This window comes from Acinonyx jubatus, chromosome E1, assembly GCF_027475565.1.
Source record: "Acinonyx jubatus isolate Ajub_Pintada_27869175 chromosome E1, VMU_Ajub_asm_v1.0, whole genome shotgun sequence".
Lineage (NCBI taxonomy): Eukaryota > Metazoa > Chordata > Mammalia > Carnivora > Felidae > Acinonyx > Acinonyx jubatus.
The window spans coordinates 35071147-35081919 of NC_069397.1; the positions used below are offsets into that span (position 1 = coordinate 35071147).

The 10773-nt window shown below is 54.4% G+C and overlaps 1 protein-coding gene across 3 annotated transcripts; it reads left to right on the forward strand.

The window, feature by feature from the left end:
- Nucleotides 1–5: 5 nt before the first annotated feature.
- On the forward strand, nucleotides 6–6937 carry SLC35B1 (solute carrier family 35 member B1). Of its 3 annotated transcripts, none has more exons than XM_053212718.1 (9): nucleotides 6–407; nucleotides 1078–1181; nucleotides 1740–1870; nucleotides 2140–2170; nucleotides 3202–3359; nucleotides 4350–4476; nucleotides 5179–5285; nucleotides 5448–5702; nucleotides 5946–6011. In XM_053212718.1, exons 1-9 carry the CDS (start codon nucleotides 196–198, stop codon nucleotides 5994–5996), a joined length of 1176 nt encoding a protein of 391 aa, XP_053068693.1. In that variant the 5' UTR covers nucleotides 6–195; the 3' UTR covers nucleotides 5997–6011. The 3 variants fall into 3 exon arrangements, with proteins under 3 accessions (XP_053068693.1, XP_053068694.1, XP_026889838.1); XM_027034037.2 differs by lacking the exon at nucleotides 5946–6011 and adding an exon at nucleotides 6390–6937 and having other exon boundaries at nucleotides 11–407; nucleotides 5448–5601; XM_053212719.1 differs by lacking the exons at nucleotides 3202–3359; nucleotides 5946–6011 and adding an exon at nucleotides 6390–6937 and having other exon boundaries at nucleotides 5448–5601.
- Nucleotides 6938–10773: the final 3836 nt, after the last annotated feature.

Genomic DNA, 10773 nt, shown 5'->3' on the forward strand with positions numbered 1-10773 from the left:
GCTCGAGGGCGAGGAATTAACTTCGGGGCGGCTGGCTCTCTTGGCCACCGGGGTCGCAGCCAAGGTTTCAGGGCAGATCTCCTTTCCTTGGGAGCGGTTTCCGGGTCCCGAGGCGTTTCCCCCTCGGAGGCCCTGAACTGGCAGCTCTGGCGGTGGCTGCTGGGGCCTGCTGAGCAGCGGTCGCATGCAGCTCCTATGAGGCCCCTGCCGCCGGTCGGCGATGTCCGGCTGGAGTTGTCCCCGTCGCCGCCGCTGCCGCTGCCGGCTGTGAGCGGGTCTCCGGTCGGGTCGTCCGGGCGTCTCATGGCCGCTAGCAGCTCCCTGGTGCCCGACCGGCTGCGCTTGCCGCTCTGCTTCCTCGGCGTCTTTGTCTGCTATTTCTACTATGGGATCCTGCAGGAGAAGATGTGAGCAGATCCCCAGGGCCTGAGCGCACGCTTGACCCCCTGTCTCAGCCCCTGTGGCCGCGTTCGCGAGCCTCCCGCCCCTGATCGGGGTGTCCCCTCGTGCCCTCCCTCCCGCCCTCCCAGCACCCCGACCCCTTGGCGGCCGCCGCTGTGCCTGCTCAGGTTTCCAAAACGCGAAAGTTGGTCTCCGAATTCTCGGGACCTGGTTAGTTTTCTTCCCTTGTTTTTCTTCCTTTTGGATCTGAAAGGCCTGCGTTTTACAGGCTGAGAATTCTACCCCCACACAGGTTTGCGTGCCTGTGCCGCCGGCTCCTCTTTGGTCCTTCCAGATGTTTGCAGACCGCGGGTTCTTTTGCCCTGGGCTCTGCTGCTGTAGCCCGTACCCCTTCATCTGCCGCGTGGGGTACCTCGTTTCACCGTCTGATGTGCCACGTTTTCTCTAGCTCCATCCCCTAGTCTGCGGGATTCGCAGGCCGGGATGTCTGGTTTCTAGATCCAGTAAAATCAGCCCCTCTTGCGAATGAGGCCAGTGATCCTTACCAAACTGCCCCTTCGTTCAGAGAAGCAAGATCGTTTTAAAGCTTTCCGTGGTTCCGGACATACTAGATGACCCTGAGGGAAACACACTAATTCCTCTCCTCCCCGCCCCCCCCCCCCTTTTCGTTCTTAGAACAAGAGGAAAGTATGGGGAGGGAGCCAAACCGGAGACATTCACTTTTGCCTTAACTCTGGTCTTCATCCAATGCGTGATCAACGCTGTGTTTGCCAAGATCTGTGAGTACCTGTATTGTAATGCGTTGCGTGCTCTCTCCCTACCCACCCGGCTCCCAAGACCTCCACCCTCTTTAGCACTTTCGCAGCCTCTCTGTTCGGTGTACAAAACGAATGGCTTTGGAACGGGGTACAACCCTGTTTCCTCAAATCAGACCAACTTCTGAGTCAGAAATGTGCAGAGAATGGGTCTTCTGTGTTCCAGATCCCCACGGAGAATCCTTACTTTTTTTTCTTTTCTTTTTCCCTTTGATTTTCCTTTATGCGTCAGCTTCAAACATGTTTTGAGCTTCTCTCTTTGTTCCCTGGGGGCTGCATCAGGGCTAACTAGTCCCTTGAACTGAATGAGCCCCCATCCCTGCTCTGCATGTGGTCTTGTGTTAGGCGTAGGTGAGACTGGGGAGCGTAATCTTCAGAGATTTCCCAGTCTAAGAGGACAGAAATACTTTGTGCTGCTCGTCTTATTTGACAAGTTCCTTTCATGTGGCTTCCAACTTTTGCTCAGTAGTCCATCCTGGGCCCACCAGGTTTCTCTTAACATGTTTTTTTGTCTTCTCCCAGTGATCCAGTTTTTTGACACTGCGAGGGTGGATCGCACTCGGAGCTGGCTCTATGCTGCCTGCTCGGTCTCCTATCTGGGTGCCATGGTCTCCAGCAACTCAGCACTACAGTTTGTCAACTATCCGACTCAGGTGAAACCTCAGGGTGGGAGGAGGGTCGGCTCAGCAGTAGTTGGAAAAGAACGAAGGATCCTTCTCTCGGGTCCGTGGCTTAAATAAAAGGAGAATGGGTTGGAGAAATTCAGAGGGCAAAGAACTAGAGAGCTGAGGTTTAGCGGTGGTGGGTTGGCCATGACAGGCTGCGGTTTCTGCTGTAGGCCCCACAGTTACTCATCCTGACATAGCACGGGGCCTGGCACGTCACCGACGGCTCAGATAGTATTTGCTGAATTTAATTTCAGGTCCTTGGTAAATCCTGCAAGCCAATCCCAGGTAAGCAGAAGAAGATGGTCCCCATCTACCGTCCTCACTCTTCCTGTAGGAAGCCCTCTACTCCTCTGCTAGAGCCGTGTATTCCTTTGGATTCGTCATCCCATCTCAGCTCTCTTGAGAGTCGCCCGTCCGTCCCTTCCTGCTGCCATCCTGTCACCCGTATCACTTCCTGTGGCGTTGGGGGTGCATGAGCTAGAGGCTGACCTAGTCTGCTTCTCGTGCCGGTCATTTTGGCGTCCCGTGTGTTTACGTGGTCATTAGACACTCTAAATCCTATTTTGGGGGCGCCTGGGTGGCTCAGTCGGTTAAACGTCCGACTTCAGCTCGGGTCGTGATCTCGCGGTCTGTGAGTTCGAGCCCCGCGTCGGGCTCTGTGCTGACAGCTCAGAGCCTGGAGCCTGTTTCAGATTCTGTGTCTCCCTCTCTCTCTGACCCTCCCCCGTTCATGCTCTGTCTCTCTCTGTCTCAAAATTTAAAAAAATAAAAAAAGTTAAAAAAAAAAATTTAATCCTATTTTGTTGTGGGTTTTTTTTGTTTATTTTTTTGAGAGAGAGAAAGCATGAGCGGGGGGAGGGGCAGAGAGGGAGAGAATCTTAAGCAGGCTTCATGCTCAGGGTGGAGCCCAACTCGGGGCTCGATCCCACAACCCTGGTCATGACCCAAGCCAAAAGCAAGAGTTGGATGCTCAACCGACTGAGCCACCCACGCGCCCCCTCTCAATCCCATTTCGATCGTCAATTTCTTTCTCTAAATCTCTCACTCTTTTCCCTTATCCCCACCCTTGCCTTGTTCCTTCTTGGACCTTTCACCTTTGTTCTCTCCCTTTTCCCTGCCTTATACCCTTTGTTCACCCTGTTGCCCAATCATCTCTATCTGGGAGCCAGCCTTGCACACCTTCCTCTTACCGTCTATAGGCCTTCCTTCTCAGACATTGTTTTCTCCCATGAGTCTTTTCTTGGCCCTCCAGAGAAGAGTGGCGGGCTCATCAGTGCCTGTGGGTACCGGAATTTTCCACTGTTTCTTCCCTGTAGTCATGCTCCTTGGAGTTACCCTCTTGAAGAAGAAGTACCCAATGGCCAAGTACCTGTGTGTGTTGCTAATTGTGGCTGGAGTGGCCCTTTTCATGTACAAACCCAAGAAAGTAGTTGGGATAGAAGACCACACAGTTGGCTACGGAGAGCTGCTTCTGGTACGTGATCCTCGTGGGAAAGGCAGCCTTTTCCTGTAATCACAACCAAGGAGCATCCCCACCTGGGGTTATATGTCTTGAGAGAGATCGTGGTGCTCCATATGCCCCCCACTTCTGGTCTTTGCCTCTTGCTGTGTGGCCCCTGGCTCTGCGAAGGCCGTAGTGGGAGGCCTGAAATATTTAACTACAGCTCAGCCCTCCCGGGGAGGGGACGACTCCGAGGCCTGCATTTAAACACTGGTGTGAGGCCAGAGCAAACAGGGAAGGAATAGTGTGTCTCTCGCTGTAGCTTTTCTGAGAAACCTGGAAGCCAGAGTTTAAAAGAAAAGTACCGTAACCGTTGCTTGCTGTGTATTAGGCATTGCCCCCAGTGGCTTACCTATTCGTTGGTTACTTTTTACAACGATGACCTTACAACGTACGTGGTGTTCTCTTCGTTTTCCATACGAAGGAAGTGAGACACAGAGAGGTTAAGTCACTTGCCGTGGTCACACAGCTATTAAGTGGCCAGAGTTTGTGGCTAACTTTGCCCGGGGTTCCAATCTGGGCGGTGTGACTACAGAAGCCAGTCCAGAGCATTGCTCCAAGCCGGGAGGCCAACACACCAGGACTAGATTCCCTGTCCTTGCTATAACAAAATACACGCGTCGTCACAATGTGTTCCTCTGGCCCCTGCACACGAAGCTTCATGGCGTTGTGTTGGGAAGTGGGAGGTGTCCCGTCCTACTCTGATTACATTATGACTGTTGGGGCTCAGATAGGCTGTCGTTCTAGTGCCTGGGGGTGGGTGGGGGGGGAGTGAGCTAGCGTGATCTCTCCTGACCGCCCACCCGTGACCGCTCGGCAGCATTTTGTTCTGAGGGGCTCTGTCCTAAGGCAGCGGCTTTGTGAGGAGGTCTCAGAAAACTGAGAGTACCGTGTCCTGGGACGGGGGGTGGCGGTGCGGCCTGGTGGCCTCACTGCCGGCTGCACCCTCCCTCTCTTTTCCAGTTACTGTCTCTGACCCTGGACGGACTGACAGGCGTTTCCCAGGACCACATGCGGGCTCACTACCAAACGGGCTCCAACCACATGATGTTGAACATCAACCTTTGGTCGACATTGCTGCTGGGAGCTGGTAAGGAGCAGTTTTGCTGTTCTTTCCGTTGTGTCACCAGAGGCCAGACCACCCTCCGCCAGTTGACCCCCAGCGCAGAGGCCAGTTGCTAACTTTGCCCAGGCCAAGGGCCTTCCTTGGCTCAAAGGGGCCCTTCTGTCCAGCCCCCTGAGAAACCTTCCTGGAGAAAGCTTCCCAGCAGGCTGTGCTTGCTACTCATTGCAGTCAAGGCTGGGTCACGGGCGTGCCTTGGGAACCCAGGGAGAGAGATGAGATAGTATTTGGCGTGTACCGAGTATAGTTCGAATGTGGACGCATTTGCTTTTAAATCAGCGCTTCCTAACCTGATTTTCAAATCCGGACACACACGGGAAGTATTTTTTGTACAGCCCGGTGGGCTTCACGGAGGAGGCTGCCGATGGCTGGAGGTGACCAGCGCTCGGGGCTCCACTGAGCTGGCGATGCGTGGGGCAGTATCTCCCCAACACGTGAGGATCCCTGATTCCAGTGGCTTTGGCAGAAGCGACGAATCGATTCCCAAGCCTCTCTCGGAAGAGTCTTTAGTTAGTTTCTCTAATCGGAAGACTAGGAGGCTGCCTGACGGGACAGTCCAGACTCCTTCCGCGCATTCTCCTGTGGGGTACTCCAGTGGGTCGTGCGCAGGCACGCGCACCGTTACAGGCATGGGACGTGCACCACTCACCCCCAGACGTCTTTCCCTAGGCATCCTGTTCACTGGCGAGCTCTGGGAGTTCTTGAGCTTTGCCGAAAGATACCCTACCATCATCTACAACATCCTGCTCTTTGGTCTGACCAGCGCCCTGGGGCAGGTGAGCGCATCACGACGGGGTGGCGTGGCTTCCCTGAGAGAGACTGACCCGGCTGGGGGGAAGAGGGTGGGCCAAGCGAGCCCCGATGGCCCCTCGCAGACCTTAGACCTGGTGGCGGATCCCCAAGAGCCAGGCCGACCCCCACGCTCTCCGTCTCTCTAGAGTTTCATCTTCATGACGGTGGTGTATTTTGGCCCCCTGACCTGCTCCATCATCACGACAACTCGCAAGTTCTTCACCATTTTGGCCTCTGTGATCCTCTTTGCCAACCCCATCAGCCCCCTGCAGTGGGTGGGCACCGTGCTCGTGTTCTTGGGTAAGTTGCCGGCAGAGCTGGCCTCTCTGGGCGCACAGAGAGTGACAGCGCTTGGGATACTTTCTTCCCCCCCTGAAACGTATACTCATGAAATTTATGCCGTTATTTTAGAGAAGACGTTTTTATTTATTTTATTTATTTATTTTTTAACGTTTATTTATTTTTGAGATAGAGAGAGAGACAGATCGTGAATGGGGGAGGGTCAGAGAGAGGGAGACACAGAATCCGAAACAGGCTCCAGGCTCTGAGCTGTCAGCACAGAGCCCGACGCGGGGCTCGAACTCACGGACCGTGAGATCATGACCTGAACCGAAGTCGGCCGCCCAACCGACTGAGCCACCCAGGCGCCCCTAGAGAAGACGTTTTTAAAAGAGGAAAGGAAGCATCGCGCCTAATCCACCCTTCCTAATGTACGTTTCATTTTAGTGATGTTCCTCCGGCGACTTAAGTTTCCCCACGCACCGAACAGGATAAAATCATTATACTTACTCCCTACTGATTGGTGCTGCCGTGGATGCGCTGAGAGAACTAGCTAAGAAGTCTTGACGTGTTTTTCTTTTCGTTGTACCGTATTTTATTCTATATATGTAATTACCTGTGTCTTGGTGATTTTTTTTTTTCCTCCGAGGGAGTCCACTAAAACCGGTGTTTGCACGTTAGTTTTATTTAAAGCTCCCAGTGTTGGGGAGACTAAGGCTGACGGTCCCCTCCCCTCCCCCTACTCTCAAAATCATTGGTAGGTTGCATTTCTCCTCAGAAAGCTAAGCCCATCTTTTCCCTTTCCTTAGGTCTCGGTCTCGATGCCAAGTTTGGGAAAGGAGCCAAGAAGACGTCCCACTAGGAACAGAGAGACTACCTTCACTTCAAGCATATTTAAGTTATTATCTCAAATACGGACATCTCTTGGGCAAATGGACACAATAGGGAAAAAAGACTGGGACTGGGTTCCGGTCTGTTTGGGGTTTTTTGGTTTTGTCTTGTTTTTTTGTTTTTTTTTTTTTTTTTTAAGAAAAGGAAGCAAAAATCACATATTCTGAAAGAAGCCCTTGGATTTTAACAGGACAGAGTTGGCAGTTTCTGTTCTGGCTGACCGGGAGCACAGCCCAGGGCAGAGACGAGAGCTGACGTTCTTTGCCCAGGCTTCCTGCCGGCTGTAGGTGCCCTGGTTGGGTGGCTAATTCCCCCAAGCGCCCGAGCCTTGCCGGGAGGAACTTTAATAGGTTTGCAGTTGTGATTGTGGTCTCTGCTTCCATAGGTGACGGTCCAAACACGCCAGGACGGGGGGCTGGCTGTTAGAGCCAGAGATTATGAAAATCACTTCCTCTGTTCAAGCTCTGCTGGGCAAATCTTTCTTTAAGAACTCCAGATCTCTTCTTTCCTCAAGAAACCTCTCTTGAAGTTGGTGGGGGGAGGGAAATGAGTCCAGAGCCACAGCGGCTGCCGTGTTTTCACGTTTCCCCGCGGCCTCCCCTTCGGCCAGAGCTCGCGCGAGCCCCGAGTGGAGACCCAGCGTATGTATCATGAGCAGCTTGGGAAGGTCGCTTCCCTCCCTCCGTCTCTGCGTCTGTTCTTGGTCCACCTGGTGTCCTCCTGGGGAGGCCGGATTAATCCTATTCCCCTGTCCCCGTCAGCTGCTAAAGCATTGTGGTCCTCCTGCCGCCGAGGCTGTGCCAAGGTGTCCCCATGCCAGCTCCTGCCTGTTGAAAGGGATGCTGGCGGAAGGCATGGTGGCTGGGGCCTGGCACAGAGCCTCTGTCAAGTTTCCTGGGTGGCAGTGGCGGTGGGGGGAGAAGGCGGAGCGTGGAGCAGAGCCACCTGCCCACTGCTGCCTTCAGAGTTGGAAACCGCAATCCTCCACGGGCCGAACTTTACACATGAAAGTGCATTTCCACCAGCTGCAACTTTCACTCCATCTGTTCAGCAGCCCCAGCCCCTTGGCTCTCCAGATGGGAGCCCAGCCGCCTTCCTGAGCGGCTGCCTCGCCACCCCTACCCAGCCTTTCAAGCCAGCCTCGCTTGCACTCTTGTCGCTCTCTAGGGGCCCTGGTGTCGCTGCAGTTCTGCCCCCAAAGGCCCCCTCTCATTCTGAACTCCTCCTTGAGAGAAGAGGTTTTAAGTACATCTGACTGAACTTCCTTCCTTCTCCACCCCTTCTCCCTCTCTCTCTCTCTCTTTTTTTTTTTCCCCATCCCAAAGTTTGCATCAGTTAGCTCCTTGGACTGATGGTTCTTTCAGACTGTCTTCTGTGGATCGGATAGGTGGCTAGAGCGTGTGACCGGGGCCGGGAACCTGCAGGCGAACCACATGTGGGCCTGTTGTTCCAGCCCTCGGACCAATCCCCTCCGCCTCCAGCCGCTGCCCTTCCCAGAGATCCTGATGCTAGGCACCAAGAGCAAGACAGAATCTTCAGTGGGCAGCGTGGCTCTCACCTGCCACCAGGGCAAGTACGTCCTACGTGCTGTGCGCCAAGAGCACGGTGCTGGCCTATCTGTTCAGTCCCGTCTGTCCAGCTAGCCCATCCCTACTGTGCCACCTACTGTGAACTTGCTGGGAGTTGGAAGCTGAGGAGGACCAGTACTTACCCTCTGGGGGGGTTCACAGCCTACTAGGGAGACAGGTAAACAAATCACTGCATCTCAGACGTGCAGAGCTAACAACGAAGTGTCTGGGCAAGGTGAGGCTTGAGCCCGAGTGTGGGAAGATGAAAGGAGGGGGGAACGGAGCCAAGCGGGAACTGGGGTTTTAAAATCCCTGCCTCCCCCACCCCCCCACCCCCTGCCCTGACCCCGCCATCCTCCTGCCTTCAGTCAGTTCAAGTGGGAGCAGTGACCGCTCTGACGCCTCACTCGGCTCAAATGGGACAGAGGTGAAGGTGTGGCGTAAGTTGCCCTTGTGTTTTGGGCGGGGCATCCTTACCTACAGGATCGCGGGAGCCAAGCGCGCCAAGTTAGACCGAAGTCGGCAACATTCTGTTTAGGGCTGAGACTGTGAAATACCAGACAAGTTCCGACAAAAGTAGTGTTGATCGCTAACCCTGGGCGGCCTGATGCCTCAGGTTGCTACAGATCAAAGGGATTTCATCTGCAGTTAATTCTCAGCTATGTGCAGAAGGGAGGGCGCCCGCACACACGTTTCCCCAAACACTATGTTTTTCGTTCGGGGTATGCTGTACTTAGGCCTATTTTGGTCAAGCCATCAGGTCCACCTCCTCGGCTGTTTATGCTCAGGCTGGTGGCAAAAGCGGCTTGTCTCCTTCCTGGACGCCTCGTAGCCTAGTGCGAGGGGAGCGACCCACCGGTGCGACTGGGGGTAAAAACCTAGGGCAGGCTATTCCGGAAGTAAACGTCAAGAGGAGGATTCTATGTTGTTTTGAAAGGGACAAGAACGGGCAATCTTTTCAGGCGAGGCGCTGAGGAACGGGTAGTGTGTTTTCCCACAGCCCCGCACACCCTTCCGGAGAGGACCGAGCAAGCACCTGTCCCTTACAGAGATGGAAAAGCAGATTAGGGAAGGCCGGATGACCCGTGGTAGGTCCTTGGGTATGGGCCCGAGAGAGAGAACTAGAACTCCAGTCCCCCAGGCCCTAGTCACGTCTTGGGACCTGTGCCCTCAGATAGGGAGAAGCCAAGCCCCTCAGGAGGCCCGCTGCCTCTGCTGTCCGCTCCCGCCGGTCAGCAGGACAGTTTGCGCGTTTTATGAGTCGGTGGCGTGCTGGTCGCTTTCTCCAGATGCTGTGGCAGAGTAGTCATCGTGGGTCTCTCCACGATCGTTAACCCCTCCTGCTGGGAACACGCCAGCTGTCTTTAGGAGCCGCGATCCCATAGATTTATTGGACTCCTTTCCCCAAGCTCTGTAGTTCCTGAAAATTTGCCCTGACAACACTCCTGGGGAGAAGCTAGGGCAGGGCAAGTATCCCCACATTTGGAATAGGGAGCCGGGAACTCACCCAGGCGCGTCAACCGGAAGACCCACGACCGCGGGAAGACAGGGCCCAGAAGCGAGCCTGTACTCCCCGCGGGTCGGGTCAGCAAGCAAAGCCAGTGGTTCCCAGCTGTTTGGATTTCCTGGTCCAGCCGAATTGCAAATGATTTTGGGGGGGGGGGCGGCTGACAGAGGTGTTTCCATATTTTTTTCAAGTGAGGACATTAAAAAAACAAAACGAGTATCAACCATTATGGCTGATTACAAGACGTTTTAACTCCCGAAATTTTTAGGAGGGGAGCAGGCTGTGGGGGTCAGGGAGCTTTCCGGGAAGGGCTGTAAAAGGGAGACTTGGCATCCTGCTCCAAGATCCACTCCCCAGATGTTCCGGCCATGGCTTTGACCAGAGCGCCCGGAGTTTTACTCTGGAAGGTTTTCACCTACTGATGAAGGCTGATTTCTGACAGGCATAGTCCTTACGCTGGGAACCGGTAGGCTATGCCTGCCGTGGCAACAGCGTGGGGGGTGTGGGGGGAACAGAGAGGGTCTTGGAATAGGAAGTGATCTCATTCAGTGCCTTCCACTCGGCTGAGGCGCCAGTCCACAAGGGCTGGTGGGTTCACTGTCCAAGTATGCCGGATTCCCTGTTCTTTCTGGGAGAGGTGGAGGAGGGAAGAGGTTCAAGGCCTTCGCGGAGGGGTGGGACGGAATGCTTCTTCCTGCCCACTTCTGTGTGTTGTCATGGTACGTGGGTGGCCAGAGCTAGCAAAAGCGCTGCGTCTTAGTTAGGTTCGGGGTGGACACCGTTTCTTCCTACTCGGGATCTAGAACTACCACATTGAGAGGCCACAGCTCTAGAAGGAAAGTGTCACCCATGCGAAAGTTTGGGACTTTCTGAAATTGTATATAAAAGTGTGTATGTGTGTGTGTGTGTGTGTGTGTGTGTGTGTGTGCACGCATAATGACACCAGTGCTCACACACAAGTCAAGCCAGTGGGTTCACTTTTCTGTAACGAGCCCGCAGCTCTCTTCAGATTCTCAAAGGGGTTCGTACATAGGATCCACCGTAATCAGGGGGCTCGTTTCATGAAAAACGGTTTCCCAACAGACGGTTTTCCCAAAGAGAGCGGTGTAACCGGGCAGGCATCACCGCAAAACTCCAGCTCTTCTCGGAGGTGGCGTGGAGTGGAGGTTGCCCACCCAAGTTCATTTCTGATTTTCTCCTGGCCCCTCCCGCGCCCTTTATCTGGGA

Coding starts and splice junctions, on each gene's coding strand:
- SLC35B1 (XM_053212718.1), top strand. CDS start 196: ATGAGGCCCCTGCCGCCGGTCGGCGATGTCCGGCTGGAGTTGTCCCCG. Junction 1,871..2,139: donor TTGTCAACTATCCGACTCAG/GTGAAACCTCAG, acceptor ATTTAATTTCAG/GTCCTTGGTAAATCCTGCAA. Junction 4,477..5,178: donor GACATTGCTGCTGGGAGCTG/GTAAGGAGCAGT, acceptor GTCTTTCCCTAG/GCATCCTGTTCACTGGCGAG.